The sequence below is a fragment of the Capra hircus genome, chromosome 19 (genome assembly GCF_001704415.2).
Source record: "Capra hircus breed San Clemente chromosome 19, ASM170441v1, whole genome shotgun sequence".
In the NCBI taxonomy this organism is placed as follows: domain Eukaryota; kingdom Metazoa; phylum Chordata; class Mammalia; order Artiodactyla; family Bovidae; genus Capra; species Capra hircus.
This window is the reverse complement of record NC_030826.1, coordinates 33,921,197-33,938,304: the sequence shown is the minus strand read 5'-3', so window position 1 is coordinate 33,938,304 and position 17,108 is coordinate 33,921,197. Positions and strand designations below refer to the sequence as shown.

The 17,108-nt window shown below is 58.1% G+C and overlaps 2 protein-coding genes across 2 annotated transcripts in view; one reads left to right on the top strand and one right to left on the bottom strand.

The window, feature by feature from the left end:
- SLC5A10 (solute carrier family 5 member 10) overlaps window positions 3,009–17,108 on the top strand; it is a 55,619-nt gene continuing 41,519 nt past the window's right edge. The window contains exons 1-8 of the mRNA XM_018064759.1: window positions 3,009–3,291; window positions 6,234–6,305; window positions 6,557–6,661; window positions 6,964–7,023; window positions 7,662–7,766; window positions 12,292–12,397; window positions 12,660–12,740; window positions 14,262–14,467. Coding sequence (XP_017920248.1) covers window positions 3,178–3,291; window positions 6,234–6,305; window positions 6,557–6,661; window positions 6,964–7,023; window positions 7,662–7,766; window positions 12,292–12,397; window positions 12,660–12,740; window positions 14,262–14,467 — 849 coding nt within the window. The 5' untranslated portion in view covers window positions 3,009–3,177. The remainder of the gene's footprint in view (window positions 3,292–6,233; window positions 6,306–6,556; window positions 6,662–6,963; window positions 7,024–7,661; window positions 7,767–12,291; window positions 12,398–12,659; window positions 12,741–14,261; window positions 14,468–17,108) is intronic.
- Window positions 14,031–17,108, bottom strand: part of FAM83G (family with sequence similarity 83 member G) — a 28,839-nt gene continuing 25,761 nt past the window's right edge. Inside the window, exon 5 of the mRNA XM_018064758.1 lies at window positions 14,031–15,011. Coding sequence (XP_017920247.1) covers window positions 14,604–15,011 — 408 coding nt within the window. The 3' untranslated portion in view covers window positions 14,031–14,603. The remainder of the gene's footprint in view (window positions 15,012–17,108) is intronic.

Genomic DNA, 17,108 nt, shown 5'->3' with positions numbered 1-17,108 from the left:
CATCTGATAAAGGACTAGTAAAAATAACAATTAAATCTCCATTAGAAAATAAAAACCTGATTAAAAGTGAACCGTAAAACTTGGAAGTGAGATTACAATATGCTTAGATTTAGGTGATTTTTAGAAAGGAGAAAATTCCAGGATTGATTTGTTGTTATTGAAATTCCACTAAGACAAAGTCATAGGACTTTGGTTTTTGATCAGTTAAATAGACATCAATGTCAACAGATAGAATTCTTTTTTCTTAAAACTTGTTCACATATTTTGATCCACTTTTCTGTGGCATTTGGGACAGGAAACCTTTTGAATTTATATTGAAAAAGGGCCAAAGACCTTACACCTCACTAAAAAAGGTATACAGATGGTAAAGAAGCATATGAAGAGATGCCTTCAATCGTATGCCATCAAGAAACTACAAGTTAAAACAACGAGAAACACTGCACACTTCTTAGACCGACATCTGGGACACTGAGAGCATCGAATGCTGATAGGATGGGGCAGCAGGAGCTCATTCGTCACTGGTGCTGATACAGAAATGACCACTTGGGAAGATGGTTGCGCAGTGTCCTGCAAAACTAAACACACTTACCATGTGGTCCGGCAGTCATGCTCCTTGGTATCTACTGAAAGGAGTAAAAAACTTATGTCCACATAAAAACCTGCACATGGAGTTTTATAGCAGTTTCATTCATAATAGCCAAAACTTGGAACCCATCAAAATGTTCTTCAGCAGGTAAATTGATAAACTGTGGTGCCTTCAGACAATGGAATATTATTCAAGCAGAAGGAAATGAATTATCAATCCATGAAACAATGTGGAGGAAACTAAAATGAATCTTAGTAAGTGAAAGACAATCTAAAAAAGCTGCTGTTGCTAAGTCACTTCAGTCGTGTCCGACTCTGTGCGACCCCATAGATGGCAGCCCACCAGGCTCCCCTATCCCTAGGATTCTCCAGGCAAGAACACTGGAGTGGGTTGCCATTTCCTTCTCCAACGCATGAAAGTGAAAAGTGAAAGGGAAGTCGCTCAGTCGTGTCTGACTCTCAGTGACCCCATGGACTGCAGCCCACCAGGCTCCTCCATCCATGGGATTTTCCAGGCAAGAGTACTGGAGGGGGTGCCATTGCCTTCTCCCCTAAAAAAGCTGCATACTATGTAATTCCAACTATATGACGGTCTGGAGAAGATAAAACTGTGGACACTAAGAGATCAAGTGTTGGTGGGGAAATGGAGAGAGTAATACACAGAGCCTAGATTTTTAGGGCTGTGAAGATGCTCTGTGATACTGTAATGATGGATGTGTATCATCATGCTGCTAAGTCACTTCAGTCGTGTCTGACTCTGTGCAACCCCAGAGACGGCAGCCCACTGGGCTCCCCTGTCCCTGGAATTCTCCAGGCAAGAACACTGGAGTGGGTTGCCATTTCCTTCTCCAATGTATGAAAGTGAAACGTGAAAGGGAAGTGGCTCAGTCGTGTCCAACTCTTAGCGACCCCATGGACCGCAGCCTACCAGGCTCCTCCATCCATGGGATTTTCCAGGCAAGAGTACTGGAGTGGGGTGCCATTGCCTTCTCCATGGAACACACGACAGCAAGAATAAACCCTAATGTAAACTCTGGACTCTGGATGGTGATGGTGTGTCCATGTGCAGTCACCAGTTGTGACTTTTTGGCTGGACAGATGTTTGTCTTCCTGTCCTGGGTGAGCTGGCCCAGAGGAGTTGGATCTGCGAGTGTGGTCAATGGAGGCTGGAGGAGAGTGTAGACTGTGATTGGACTGCCGTGTGGAATTTCTTCTCCATTCCCTCCCCTGCCACCCTCCCCCTGGCCCCATCCATCAGCGCATGTCGGCCGTCTCTCCCCAGGTCTTTTGATCAGACAGTGGAGGGGGTGGAGGACTCTGTCTAAGTGGTATATTTCCTTCTGAGACCCAGGCTATGGAGAGGGGACCAAAGACTGTTCTTTCAACTACTTCCTCTTTAGGAGACCAGTTTAATAAATCTGGACATTACCCAGTTGGGTCCCTCTGCAGTATGAAGTGACCTTTTGAGTCACGATGCATTTCCAACAATGAGTAAGACATCTGAGAACCTAGCTGGCTGAAGGTGAGGGTGGCTGGGGAGGACGGTCTGGGCCTGCCTGAGTCTACCGTAAGCAGTGACTTACTTCTTCCCAGTCGAGTCCTGCATGTGAGGGGAATTAATCTTCAAACCCTCCGCCTCGGTTACCAAGTAACAGTCACGGTTGGCTTTGCAAGCCCGTGTTCCCAGTGCCAGCCACTCACTCATTAACACTTCTGGAAGGGCTGCATGTTAGGGTAAACTCCAAATGCTCTGTGAAGCCACGGGCCATGTCACCGAGAGTTGCCCAGCTGCACACACTGATTTAATCAGTGAGCAAGCATCTGAGCAGGAGGGACATAGTGGACCCAAGCCATCACTGCCACCACTGCGGAGCATCTGGGATTGGGTACGGGGCCGAAGCCCAGCTCTGGCCCTCAAGTGGCTGAATGGAGGCAGGTGGCCACCCTTCCGCCTCCTTCCCTGACTGTGACACACAGCACTTACTCTGAGCGCAGAACGGGTCAGTGAGCAGAAAGGTTAAGCATGGCCCAGCCTCTGGCATATGCTTGCTCAATGTGGGGCCCAGTATCTGTGGTGCTGGGAGACAAGGGGACCCAAGGGGATGATCAGGAAGGTGCTCTTGGGCCTGGTCTAGAAAAGAGGACAGGAAATGTGGTGACAAGCCTCTAGTGTCCAACAGAGCACGTTCTAGGACCAGGACTGCTGTGGCTGGAAGTGACCCAAGAGATGCAAGTCACTGTGGCCCCAGAGGAGGGGCATTTGCCCCCAACCCTCCTGCTCCTTACCTGAATTGCATGCATTCGGTAACAAGCCCTTTCTTTCTGGGACAACTCTGGTTCCTCTGGGTCCACTAGACCCCTTTTCATTTCCCAAGTCTCCTTTGTGTGTAAAGAGGTGCCCCTCCCCCAGCGGTCCCCACAGGGCAGGGGAGGGGGTAGGGTAGAGAAGACCCAGCTGCACTTTGAAGCGTGCACCGTGGGCTGGAATGTCACCTCCGTGCTGGTTTAATCATAAATTTACTGCCTGCCAGGAAGCCCTCTGCCCTGGTCCAGCCCTCAGTCCCACTCGCTCAGAGCCGGCCCTGCTGCAGGATGGCTGTGGACAACTCCACCAGCGACCCCCATACCCCCAGGCCGCAGCTGACCACAGTGGACGTTGCCATCATCACCGTGTATTTTGCCCTGAACGTGGCCGTGGGCATATGGGTGAGAGGACAGTGGTGGCACAGGCTGGGGCGGGCGCTGGGGCGTGGGAAATGTCCGGGATATCCCTGGGCATGGCATCCTCTCTCTGGAGGCCTGATGCCCCTGGGCCCTCCTCCCAGCCCCGGGGAGATTTGCTGGAGACCTTGACCAAGCCCCTTTCTCTCTTTGGCGACAGATTCTCAAGTCTCTAAAGTGAGGAACAGGAAGTATCTCTAAGGGCAGGTCGAGCAGGACGCAGGGGGCTTCTGTGCGGCTGATAAGCTGGGCGCTTGGCACAGCGCGCAGTCTTCTGGCCTCCCCTCCGATGTCAGATGGCCTCACAGAATCACAAGGATTCTTGGCTGCGCCCACACCAGCTGAGCCAAATCCAGGGCGGGGCAGTAGCATGCAGGGCCTGGGGTCTCTGTTTTAACAAAGCTGTGTCCGCCAACCTTGCCTAGTTCATAAGCCAGTTTCTTCGGCCTTTGAGAAGAGAGAAGGGCTTTAGGTCACCACAGGCTCCAGCAGCAGTGGGGCCACCGCTATGCAGATGCTGTGCGCATTGCACCCCTCAGCCCCATTGCAGGTGAACCCCAGGGCTTCAGGGGGCAGGGACTTGGGCACTGAACCCAGGACCCTGCCCAGAGGGGAGGGCCTCCTCCATCTACTCCTACTCCTGGGTGGGAGGTGGACACAAGCCAGCCAGTCTTGTCTCCAGAGCTCGCCCGGCTGGCACCCCTGAGCCCTGACTGGCAGTGGTCTTCCTCTCCTGCTGGAGAACGAGGGGCCCCTCTTATCTTCTCTGGCCATGGCCCCAGTTCTAGAATCCTTGGAAGTTGCTCAGCTTTTCGACCTTCAGGGTCTTTATCTGTAAGACATGTATCACCTGCCTGGTCCTAGGTCCCAAGTTCCCAAATGGGAGAGGTCTTCTACCTGAGGTGACCACATGTAAGGGACCCTGCTGCTGCTGTCGATCCTGTAGTAGAAAGTGCAAGTGGTGGAGCTAGAGGTGGAGGCGGTGGGTGGGGGGGCGGTGGAGATGATGGTGGAGGCAGAGGAGGGGCTGGTGGCAGTAACAGCCGCAGTGACTGGAATTCATTCTCCTGTGATTAAATAGTAACTCTCAGGCAGCCCAGTGCTGAGTGTCAGGAAAGTTGGGTCTGTGTGTTCTGGGAACAGTTACTTAACCTCCTATTTCCTTAAACACACCCCGTAGATCTGTACACTCGCCTCTCACAGCTGTTCCAAGGAGCACAAGAGCCCAGTGGATGTGAAAATCCATTCCAACAATAGTATGCTGTGTTCTTGGGAGCACCGTGCTGGGGGTCAGAGGAGGGGCCCCTGCAGTGGAGGCTTTCTTTTAAAAAAAAATTATCATTACTATTTATTAATTTATTTCCTGGTCTTAATGACCCAGATAACCACAACAGTGTGGTGACTCACCTAGAGCCAGACGTCCTGGAGTGTGAAGTCAAGTGGGCCTTAGGAAGCACTGCTACGAACAAAGCTAGTGGAGGTGATGGAATGCCAGCTGAGCTACTTCACATCCTAAAAGATGATGCTGTTAAAGTGCTGCACTCAATATGCCAGCAAATTTGGAAAACTCAACAGTGGCCACAGGACTGGAAAAGGTCAGTTTTCATTTCAGTCCCAAAGAAGGGAAATATCAAAGAATGTTCAAACTACCAGACAACTGTGCTCATTTCACATGCTAGCAAGGTCATGCTCAAAATCCTTCAAGTTAGGCTTCAACAGTACATGAACCAAGAAATTCCAGATGTACAAGCTGGATTCAGAAAAGGCAGAGGAACCAGAGATCAAATTGCCAACATCTGTTGGATCATAGAGAAACCAAGAGAATTCCAGAAAAACATCTATTTCTGCTTCATTGGCTATACTAAAGCCTTTGACTGTGTGGCTCACAACAAACTGTGGAAAATTCTTAAAGAATTGGGAATATCAGACCACCTTACCTGCCTCCTGAGAAACCTGTATGCAGGTCAAGAAACAACAGTTAGGACTGGACATGGAACAATGGACTAGTTCAAAATTGGGAAAGGAGTGCATCAAGGCTGTATATTGTCACCCTGTTTATTTAACTTACATGCAGAGTACATCTGAGTACATGCAGAGTACGTGAGGAATGGGACAGGCTCTGTGACTTAGGTGGCTTGGGACCCCTGGAGCTGGAGTGAGTCAGGACCACTCAGTCAACCACTGGGAAAGATGAGGCCCTTGTAGGAAGGGAAAATGATGTGAGAAGGCCGTTGGCAACATCTATTACATCCTTGAGGATAAGAGAACACGACAGAGAAAAGCAGGGGCTAAGACCAGGGTGGCTCCGGAGGTTGTGCAGTGCACCACCTACGCAGCTGGACGTGGCCATCCTGGCAAGATGGTGAGAGTCCTCAGACTGTACTCTGTTCGGTGTGGCTGGATCATGAGCACAGAGAGAAAGCAGAGGTCAGGGGGGTGTAGTGGGACAGGCAGCCAGCAGTCATATCAGAAGCTTCGAGTGGTGGGCCCAGACAAACCAGCTTAGTCATCCTGACCATCTGGGCAGCAGACAGCAGGCAGGTGGAGTCTGGGAGAACCAGGCCTGCATGTTGATGGACCCGTGTTTCAGCAAGTAGTGGTGCCTCTTCCTCTTGGGGGCTGGGCGATGGTCTATGGTGTGGCTGCATGTTTGTTCATCCGTCCATCCATCCATTAGCTGATGAGCCTTCAGGTTGCTTCCACCCTCAGGATGCGGTGCATTACACAGCTGTGAGCAGCCCTGTGGGGGTCATCCAAGCACCTGCTCTCAGCTCTCCCAGATGTAGCCGGGATGTAACTGCTGGGTCTTGGGCTCACCTGTGTGTCCCACTCTCTGGGGAGCCAGTGCACTATTTCCTGCAGTAGCAGCCCATTCTTCCCTGCCTCTGGCCCAGCGAAGGCTCCAGTTCCTGCCCCTGTCTTTGCAGTCCTCCTGCCGGGCCAGCAGGAACACAGTGAGCGGCTACTTCCTGGCCGGCCGGGACATGACGTGGTGGCCGGTGAGTGCCCCCAACCCCTCCCACCCCTCCTTGCACGGGGGCCACATCTGACCCCTAGGTCAGCCTGCATCTGCATCCCTGCCGTCACTGCCTGTGTCCTCCTCACACCCAGGGTCAACCCCAGGCCGGGCCAAGGAGGCAGAGATGGGGCCGAGGCCGGCAGGGATCCCTGAGCGGTGGTGGAGGGGCAGGTGGTAGAAGGCATGGAGAGGGCAGGGTTGATGCTAGCTCCTCCCCTCTCTCTCCTCCAGATTGGAGCCTCCCTCTTTGCTAGCAGCGAGGGTTCGGGCCTCTTCATTGGACTGGCGGGCTCGGGAGCGGCTGGAGGCTTGGCGGTGGCCGGCTTCGAGTGGAATGTGAGCTCCAGAGGAGGGTGTCCGCTGTGGGTGAGAGTGGGGTGGGGTGGGCAGCAACCTTGATAGGTGCTAGATGGTGCTCATCAGAGCCCACCCCTCCATGGCGAGGGGCAGTACCCAGGAACCCGGAAGGCCATGATCCAGGCAGGCAGGGTTGATGGGGAAGTCGGGTCTACAGAATCCTGCAGGCAGGGAGCCCTGAGCCTCGGCCATCATCCTTAGTGTTCAGGGCTGCAGAGAGGAGGCGAGGACAGTTCTTGACCCTGTATGTACCTATCCTTACCTGCCTCGGTCCCCCGCAGGCTACCTATGTGCTGCTGGCCCTGGCATGGGTGTTTGTGCCCATCTACCTCTCCTCGGAGGTGAGTCTGCTCAGGGACAGCCCAGCTGGGGGCCCCGGGACAGCTGGGCCTGGGGTGGAGTGGGTGGTGGCGATGGGCAGGACCCCTGGCTTCACACATGAGTTGGTAAGTGAAACCATAAGTCTCAGCTCTGGGTTTGTTTCCAGTCCTGCTTAACGTTGCTATCAACCCATGGAGTCAGGTCCCCTGGGCCCTCAGCCCAGGTGCCTTGTCTGTTGGTCTCTACTGTACCTGCCTGTTGCATCTGGAGGAGGATTCTCCATCTACCTGAGCACACAGGCTGCACACCTGGGCTGCAAGTCGCATCCTCAATTGCGCCGCTTCTTTAGTCCCAGCCGGCGTCACTAAGCCCGGTGGTTCACATTTCCTGGATGTCTCAGTCTCATACTTCCCCATCTAGCCAGAGCTCACCTGGATTTGTTATAACAGCCTTCCAACTTGTCCCCTGCCCCCAGCCACAGCCCCCCATGCATCCCTCCAGTCTCAGCCTGCTACGGCCCAGCCTAAGCCCCTCACCATGTGATTGGAAGTGTAAGCCTAGAATTTTAGGCCTGGTGCTGGGGCTGTGAGATGCTCCGGGCCCAATTGCTGGCTGTGGCCTTGCAGCAGTGAGCTTAGCCCCGCGGCTGTGCCCCTAGATCGTCACCATGCCTGAATACATGCAGAAGCGCTACGGGGGCCAGCGGATTCGCATGTACCTGTCTGTCCTGTCGCTGCTGCTGTCCGTCTTCACCAAGATATCGGTGAGCCACCCCTTCCCCCACCAGCTTCTGGCCTGCTTAGCCGGAACATCCCTGCTCTGGGGCCCTCAAAGCGACCTGACAGCCCCTGATCTGCCTCTTCCTTGTCTGACAGCTGGGGAGACCAAGGCCCAGAGAGGCACATTGACTTGCCCAGGATCACACAGCTGCACCAGAGTCCTGGGAGGGGGCTGAATGCAGCCCTGTGACTCCTGCTTCTGGGTTCTTGGCTGGGCTCTGGGTCCTGGTTCTGGCCAGCCAGGAGTGCCCACTAGGGGGCGCCCAGAGCCTTCTGTCTCTGGCCCAAGGTGGCAAGTGGCTGTCAGCTCCACTGCCAGGCTGACCCCCCTTTCCCTGGGGGCCCTGGCTGGGCACATCATGTCCACACCCTGGGTCTCACAGGGAGGGAGACTGAGGCCAGGATGGGGGGAGCTGGTCCCAAGCCCATGGGGCCTCCATGGCCACTCCAGGCCTGTGTTCTCCCTCCTGAATCCCCATCACCAGCCTGTCCCCAGAGGCCATCCAGCCGCTCCAGCTCTGGCAAGGCTCAGAGGTGGACAGCGGTCCCTGCACAGACCAAGCCTGGTTCCTCCCTCCTGCCTGGCAGCTTCTGCAGGGTGTCCAGGGCTTCCTCCTCCACTACCCTGGGAGCCCCTGGAGCCCCGGGAGCCTCCCCTCGGCCAGGCCTCCACCTGGGTTGCCAGGCCCCTGCTGGGTGGGAGTGGGTTTCGGAGGCGGGGTTAGTTAGTAAGCAGGCCCCGCCTTTTCTCCTAAGAGGGTCTCCCCAGGGCTTTCTCCTGGAGGGGGCGCTGCTGCCCTCCAGGACAGCTTCCATGTGCTTCCTCCTCCCTCTCCTGCCCCTCCTGAGCCCCCCGCCCCTCAGGAAGCAGGGACTCAGCACGGTGGAGGGGGTGCAGATGTAACACAGGGGATGGACCTTAGAAGAGAAGGCAGCGTTCCTGCTGGGTGGCACAGAGCCGGGGTCTAGTGGAGAAAAGGATGCTGATGGGGAGGGCAAACGCCAAGGAGGCAGGGGTGGTGTGGGATGCTTTGGGGGTGGTCATGGCGAGGGGCTCAGACCCCAGGGGTCAGACACCTCAGGACCAGAGGAGGAGGCGGTTGGGGGTGACAGGGAGCAGTGGGCCTGGGACTGACCAGCAGTCACACAGTCAGACCGAGGCTGCATGTCGCTCTCGGGGACCCCTCCCATCCCAGGCCAGAGGGCTGGTGAGAGATGAGGAAGGGATCTGAGTGCTCAAGGGGCCCAGGGGCTTTGTGCAGGGGACATCAGGCTTGTGTTAGTGCCGCCATCTTCCCCCACCAGAGGATGCACTTGAGCAGACGGGGGTGAGAGGCGAGGGGCCAGGGTGGGGTCTTGCCAAGGCCAACCTCTGGGCGTAAGGGTCCCCCAGCCCATTTGTCCTATTGGTGGCTCTGAGGCAGAGTTCACATCTCACACTCAGAGCCTGGGCAGGGTGTCCAGAACAGTGGGGGAGTAAGTGGGGAGAGTCCTTAGAGGACACTTTGTGCACAGCCCTGTTTACAGACAAGACGATGGAGACCTAGGGAGTGGTCTCGGTGAATCAGGCAGAGACCACGGTTGGAGCCCAGAGGGCTGATCACTGCCCCACTTTGTGATGAGGTGACTCAGTTGTCATCATTCAGTCGCTCAGTCGTGTCCGACTCTCTGTGACCCCATGGACTGTAGCTCACCAGGCTCCTCTGTCCATGGGATTCTCCAGGCAAGAATACTGGAGTGGGTTGCCATTGCTTTCTCCAAGGGATCTTCCAGACCCGGGGATCAAATCCTCATGTCCTGCATTGGCTGGTGGATTCTTTACCACTAGTGCCACTGGGGAAGCCCCAGGTAACTCAGTTTACCCACCTATAAAATGGGAGGGAACCCACTGATGTCAAGGCTGGGGTTTCTGCACTGAGGCTGGGGCTGTATGGATGAAGTGGGAGGAAAGCAGGGGGAATGCTGATTGCCAGGCCAGGCCTTAGAGGGACTGGGTTCCCCTGACCAAGGCTTTGGGCTGAAGCTATTTGCAGCTCTGGAGCCCAGCAGGGCCCCTGAGGCCCTGACCCCACTGGGCAGAGCCCCTGAAATGCCGTGTGTGTCCACATGCCCAGGACTGACCCCAGCTCCAGCCTGCTCAGAGACCATAGGGCCCACCTGCTGCCAGCCCCAGGCAGGGACACTAGTCTGCAGAGAGAACTGCCAAATGACCCCAGGGGGCCTAAAGGCTGGAGGGTAGCCGAGCTCCATCACTGTGTGCTCCAGGCCGGTCACTTAACCTCTAGACAGTAGAGAAACCCGGTCTGATGCCCTGGGTCATTCAGGAGCTTGAAGCCAGTTGCTTCAAACCTATGCGCCTGTGTGCCCCTCTGTGGAGTGGAGCGGCTCCCTCAGGGGTCCCACCTGCCCCACCTTGGCTTCCCCTGCTCTGGGTCTGCAGAGGTCAGGGGGCTGGTGGGGGCTGAGCACCGTGCTGGTGGTGCTCCACACCCACCCCCCCACTTTACAGACAGGGTCCATGGGGCTCAGGAGGTAAGGTGACCTGCTCGCCAGGGTCACAGACCCAGGGCTCTTAGCTCCTACCTAGCTGCAGCTTGCCTGGGCCCCCAGGACAGAGTTCAGCAGAAGGAGAGGTCCGATGGGGCCGGGGGACAACCTGGAGCCTGCAGCTGACCGCACACTTCCCTGGCCTCTAGCAGAACCAGGAGCCTTTACGGAGGCCGCGCAGGGTCCCCGAGTCCCACCTCCACACCCATGCCTGTGCTGTTCCCGCCGCCCAACCATTACTCTCGGAAGGAAGTCCCTGGGCTGCAGAGCAGTTTGGGAAGCAGGGCATCGGGGGCAGGCTGAGTCCTGAGTGATGCAGATACGGAGACGTTTCCAGACGGAGGGACCTGGCTGAGCTAAGGCCTGGAGGCAGCAAAGTGCTGGGCATGGATCAGCAGCCAGTCTGGCGTGACCAGAGTCACTTGGGCTTAAAGGCAGAGCCTGAAGGCTGGGCACACAGACCAGGGCTCCCTTCCGAGGTGACTCGGGTCTGGGGAGGGGTCTTTTTTCTTTCTTTGGCTGTTCTGGAGTTTGGTTGCTGTGCAGATTTTCTCTAGTTGCTGGACATGGGCTTCTCACTGCCGTGGCTTCTCTTGTTGTGGAGCACAGGCTCTAGGCACACAGGCTCAGCAGTTGCAGCTCCCGGGCTCTGGAGCACAGACTCAGTAGTTGTGGTGCATGGGCTTAGTTGCCCTGAGGCCTGTGGGATCTTCCCAGACCAGGGATAGAACCTGTGTCTCCTCTACTTTCTAGAACCAGCCCCCTGCTCCCATTGCCTGGCCACTCCCATCTCTGATACTTGCCAGGGCCTGACCATGGGGAGGTCCCTTCACCTCCCTGTTCCTGGTCTGATGGAGCGGGGTGAGAGGGGTGGGGCTTGGAGAGACCTTCCTGCTCTTATATTCAACAGCTCTGGGCTCCTCAGCTTGGGCTGCACTGGCTCACTGCCAGGGGTGGGGGCAGAGTGAGGGGCCACTGTTCTGAGAGCAGCTTGTCAGCATCCCCACACTGGCTGGTCTCTGCTCCGGGAGAGGGGAGGGGAGGAGCCTGGGTAAACAGGGGTCTGAGAGCCTGACTTCAGCAGAACTGCTGGGCCCCTAGCTGGGCTGGTGTTCTGGTCTCACGCAGACGGTCCCCCACGTGGCAGCTGACCCATGGCCTTGCCCAGCCTTCTCAGAAGCCTCTTGGCCCCACAGGCTGTGTTTTGGGGAATCTTCCTGACGTGAAGCAGGCTTGGACACTTGGGGGGTGGGGCCCCTGGTCTAGCCCTAGGTCCTACAGAACGGGGTCCTCCCGCCTCTTCCAGGCAGCCACTGCACAGTGAAGGTGTGCGTGTATGGTCTGTAAGGCCTGTTCCAGCACGGATATTCTCAGGCTCACCCCAGAGCCCTGGCTGTCCTGTGCTCCCCAGAGTCTGGGATGGCAGGACTGAGTCCAGTTCAGCCCCTGGGAACAAGCTCCAGCCTGAGACGTGGTCCTGGTTTCAGTTTCAACCCCGTGGGGAGGGTTCAATAAGCAAGAGCGCCCCCCTGTTCCCCCAGCCTGGCCCGGCGTAAGTCTGGTCTCTTCTCGGGGGCCCTGCCTAACAAGGAACAGACCATAGGGAGCCATTTTACATAGAAAGACGTGGGTCTGGAGACTGAGACACAGAGTCCTGTTCTCGGAGACCCACTCCTCCCCCAGGAAGCCCTCCAGGACTCTCCTCCTTCCTCAGGCAGGAGCCAAAATGAACAACAAGCTGCTCCCTGGTGGGTAGAGGCCGCTTAGGACTTTATTAACATCCGCAATGTCCCCTGCCCACCGTTGTCTACAGCCAGGATGCACCCCTGCTCAGGACAGCCCCTGGTGGGTGAGGCGGTCTCCCCTTCGTCAACGAGGCACCAAGGCCACTGGGCAGACGCGTGGTGCTCTGGGTCCTGGGGTCACCTTGGGCCTCTACACATGCTTCTTTCACTTCCCCAGATCGACCTGTATGCGGGGGCCCTGTTCGTGCACATCTGCTTGGGCTGGAACTTCTACCTGTCCACGGTCATCATGCTCGCCATCACGGCCCTTTACACCATCGCAGGTGCAGCACCCGGGGACACACAGGAAATTGGGAGGCTAGCTGGTGGGGGTTCAGGGCACCTCCTTCTGTAGCCTGGGACCTGGCCAGTTTGAGCCAGGCACATGGGCCTCTGCAGCTGCTCAGCCGGCCTGGTTGCTGTATCCACCCATGCAAGGGCAAGGGGCATGGGTGTGGGACAGCTATCCCTCCCAGAGCTCGGTTGCCTCTCCATTCCTCCCCCGTCGAGGCCAGGCGCTTCTAGCTCTGTCGTCTCCACTTGCAGGGGGCCTGACTGCTGTCATCTACACAGATGCCCTGCAGACGCTCGTCATGGTGGCGGGGGCCGTGATCCTGACGATCAAAGGTGAGGGCCGTGGGCCTATCCAGTAGCAGGCCCCCATGTCGGCACTGGGGGTGGGTGTCCCCACGAGGCCAGGCTGTGGGGCCCTTAGCCCCCTGCCAGCCTCCCCTGAGTGGCAGAAGCCTGTTCCCCTCTCGCCCCAGCTGCCCTGTGGCACTTCTGTCACCAGCTCAAGCCAGCTGGTGTTTAGCTGCAGAGCTGATGCAGGAGGCAGGGCCATCCATATCCACGCTGGGTCAGTTATGGGAGGTGGGGCTGTGGGTGGTGTGCCCCCACACCACTGGGAGACCATGTACTTGCCTGGACATCTGCCCCCACTGTTCGAAACCTTGTACAAGACCCCAAGAAGTGCTGTGGCAGGCAGGACAAAGGCAGGGTGGGAAGAAGGGGGAACAGGGGTAAGCTTGGGGTCTGTCCCGGAGGTAGTGAGCTCCTCAACCTGGGAAGCATGCAAGCAGAGCCAGGAGGAGCCCATAGAGGGCAAACAGAGGCCTTTACAGTCTCTTCCAGACTCAGACTCTAGGACCCTTATTTAGTGTCTGTACCTTTGCTCTGAGCGCTCACCTCGGCCTGGCCTGGGCTCTGGGTGGGAATGATGCTGGGGGCTGTGGGGAGGGGGTGGGGAGCGGGGCCTGGGGCTGTCTGGGCTTTGTGTACCTGCCTCCTCACAGACCAGGGGCCTGTGTCCCCAGAGCCCACTGCAGGAAAGCACCTGGGCAGCCAGGCCCAGTCTGGTTAGGAGTGGTGGGGCAGTGATCACAGACAAAGCAAAAGCCACAGGCTTCCCTGGTGCCTCAGCTGGTAAAGAATCCTCCTGCAATGCGGGAGACCTGGGTTCAATCCCTGGGTTGGGAATATTCCCCTGGAGAAGGGAAAGGCTACCCACTCCAGTATTCTGGCCTGGAGAATTCCATGGACTGGGGTCACAAAGAGTTGGGCACAACTGAGGGACTTTCACTTTTGGCCCAGACCCCAGGGCAGACAAAGAACAGTGAGTGGTGAACGTGATCTCGGCTCAGGCCAGCTGGCTGGCAGTGTGGCCTTGGTGGCTCCCCTGCCTTCTCGGGACCCTGTTTCCCGTCTGAGCCACACCCACCCTGCCCCCCAGCCACTCTCAGCTCCACCAAAGTCTCATCCTTTGGAAGCCCCTGGGTCAGGACATTAGCCTTCCGACTACCGGGGAAAGTCCTCGAGTGCCAAGGAAAAGACGCGGCTGCGTCCTCCAGTCGACCGTGAGCCTAGCAGGGGGCCCCCTCCTGACCGACGGGCATCCAGAGGCTGCAGGACATGGGGTGCCCACGTGCAAAATGTTCCTTTAATATTACTTTAAATACAAATAAAATAGTCTTTTGAATTCACTTTTTTTAAAAAACCCTCTATCTCCACCTTTCCAGACATTGGGAAAGGTAAAAGCTGAGTCTCCTGTACTTGTGAGACTCCTGAGTTACTTGTGAGACGAGGGCAGTGGGGCCGGGAGTCACAGCTGCCGGCCGCTGACCATCACCATCCCACCCGCCCCTGCAGCTTTCGAGCAGATTGGCGGGTACAAGCAGCTGGCAGAGGCCTACGCCCAGGCTGTCCCATCCAGGACCATCTCCAATACCACGTGTCACGTGCCCCGGGCAGACGCCATGCACATGTTCCGAGACCCCCACACTGGGGACCTCCCGTGGACTGGGATGACCTTCGGCCTGACCATCATGGCCGCCTGGTACTGGTGCACTGACCAGGTGAGGGTCCATGTCACCGCCCTCCCCCATTCCTGCCTTCCAGGGTGCCTGTGGAGGTGCGGGTGGCCCAGGAACCCCTGCACAGTGAGCCCAGGCTGGGCAGAGGCCATGGACGGTGTGGCCCGGGCACGGGGTGCTAGGGGTCCTTGCGGTCCCGGGGGGCGTGGGCTCGCCGTTTAGAGTCAGATGGGGCCCACTGGCTGCCACCCGTCCTGGCCTTCAGGTGCTTTGACTGGGACAGTTTGGAGTACGGGATTCCCAAGGGGCTGGGGTGTTCCTCGGTGGCCCTGCTGTTGGCCAGGGCACTGGCATTTCGGGCTGGCCTTGGGCTCCCAGGACCCGGCAACATGCGGGGCCCTGGGCCGCTCTTGGCCTGCCAGTGCTGGGGGCTTGCCACAGCTGGGCCTGCTTTCCTGCTGGAGCTCTGGGTGCCATCGGCAGTGGGGCGGAACCGCGGGGGTCCCAGGGTCCTCAATGGCCGTGGGAAGCCATCTTTCTCCCTGGTGCCCGAGGCAGGGGCTCCGTAGTGGTGAAACCGCTGGCCCTGGTGGAGAGAGAGCAGACAGGTGAGACCAGGGGGCTGGAGGCAGCTCCATCCCTTCATGAGGGCTCTGGCCTGCAGCGAGCATGCCTGGTTTTGCTCTCTGGCCCTGCCCCCACCAGCTGGGGTTCTGGACACATTTCCTTCCCTCCTCCGTGCCTGTTTCCCCACAGGTACTACGGGAGTGATCCTGCCCTTATGGTCATATCAAGGCCAGCGCCTGCTCCTCCCCAAGCCCCTGCCCACCTCCCCCACCTGTAAGGGGTCAGATAGGCCTCCACCCGGGCCAGGTCTCTGGTGCCTAGGGGCGGGGTCCCCCTCCCAAGCTGGCACCAGGTGGCCTCAGGGGGCCACGCTCCCTCCCTGGGCAGAAGCAGATGATGCCCTGCCTGCCTGAGGGCTGTGGGTACCTTCAGGCAGCTCTTGGGTGGGAGGGGCCCTCAGGGGCACTGGCCTCACCACTGTCCTTGATTCTGGACCATGGCCCGAGGACCCCACCCTGGAAGTGAGGCCACCTGGCCGGGAGTGGACCCAGCCAGTCACAATGGAGTGAACGGGGACAGACTTCCTGGGAGGCAGACCCGGCAGTCCATCCACAGGACGGGACACTGAGGCCAGGGTGGGTGCCAGCCGGTGAGGGGCAATCTGCATCTCCCAAGTGTAGGTGTTCCATGTGCTCGCCAGGAGACCCTGCCTGGGCTGTGACTGTGGGACGCAGTCCAGGTGGGAAGGATCCTGGGCCTCAGTTTCCCCACCTGTGATAAGTGACATGTGACATGACCTGGTCACATGCCCAGGAGTCCCTGTAGGCTGTACCCACTGCAGGCGTCTGCCCAGCACCTGGGGGGACTGAGGCCCAGCCCAGCTGAGTGAGGGTCTGGATGAAAGGCCAGCAGTGGAGGGTGGGCAGGGGGTGCCTGGCAGCCCTGTGGACCAGTTGCAGCCCCTTCCTCACCAGGCACCTCTCATTCCCTCCTCGCTCAGCGTGGGCCTGGCATGGCCCTGCGTCCAAGGGCGGGACAGCACTCAGGAGATTCTCCCATGAAGGCCGAGTGGGTCAGCACACAGCCTGGCCTGGAGGTCAGGGCTGGATCAGCCCCCTTCCTGGATAAGAAGGTCACATGGGGAGGCAGAGGCACTGCTGACCCCATGGAGGTCCAGAGTGCCAGGAGCTTGGGGCCATGCCTGGCCTCAGCCCGACCTCCCTGTCCCCCTCCTGCTCAGGCTGGGTCTACCCAGGGAACCACTGGGCCTCGGACCAGATCCCCAACCACGCAGGTACCGGTCCACTGGGTCCTACTCAGCTCCTGATCCAGACAGCCCCACGGTGTGGTCAGCGCCACATAGCAGCTCTGTGTGCTGGGGCCATGAATGCTTTTCACCTTCTTCAGACATTTCAGAGTCTCCCAGCTCGGCCGCAGCGTGTAGGTGACACTCAGAACCCAACAAAACCAATGAAACAGGAGGTGGGGGCTGGCCAGGCACTGGGCTCCTCTCTGGGGGTTGCCGTACCCTCCCACTGCAGCTGCTCGTCTGCACAGAGGGCAGGCACACAGACAGGAAGGGCCCTGGGCCTGCCTACTCCGGCGGTGCTGGAGCGCACTTGGTCCCATCGCAGCTGCAGTTTCAGATGGACCGTCCCTCTTGGGCAGCAGCTGGGTCTGTCTGCAGAGGCCACAACCTCCAGGATCTGCTGCGGACTGGGTGCCGTGTTGAGTGCACAGCCCGTCACCCTCGTTCCCACGAGCTCCTCTCTTGTCCCCATCTCACAACCGAGCGTCTAAATGCTCCTGGGCCAGCACAGGGCCACGGGTGACCCTGTGGTGACCCTGAGAGACGCCCGCCCTCCATGACTCGCCACCAGTCAGCCAGAACTGGGCTTGGCGGTCCACAAGCGGCCTCATCCAGGGTGAGCAGCAACCGTGAGGGTCGGGGGTCACATCCCACCTTGCAAGCGAGGACACAGCACTTCGGCGCAGTCCCGTGGCTGAGTGGGGAGAGGGAGCAGCCTTAGGCAGGGCCTGTGTGGCAGCGGTGCTGATGCTGCTGGGGACGGGGCGGTGGTCCTGACCTGGGCTGCGGGGGCACCATTTCTCCAGC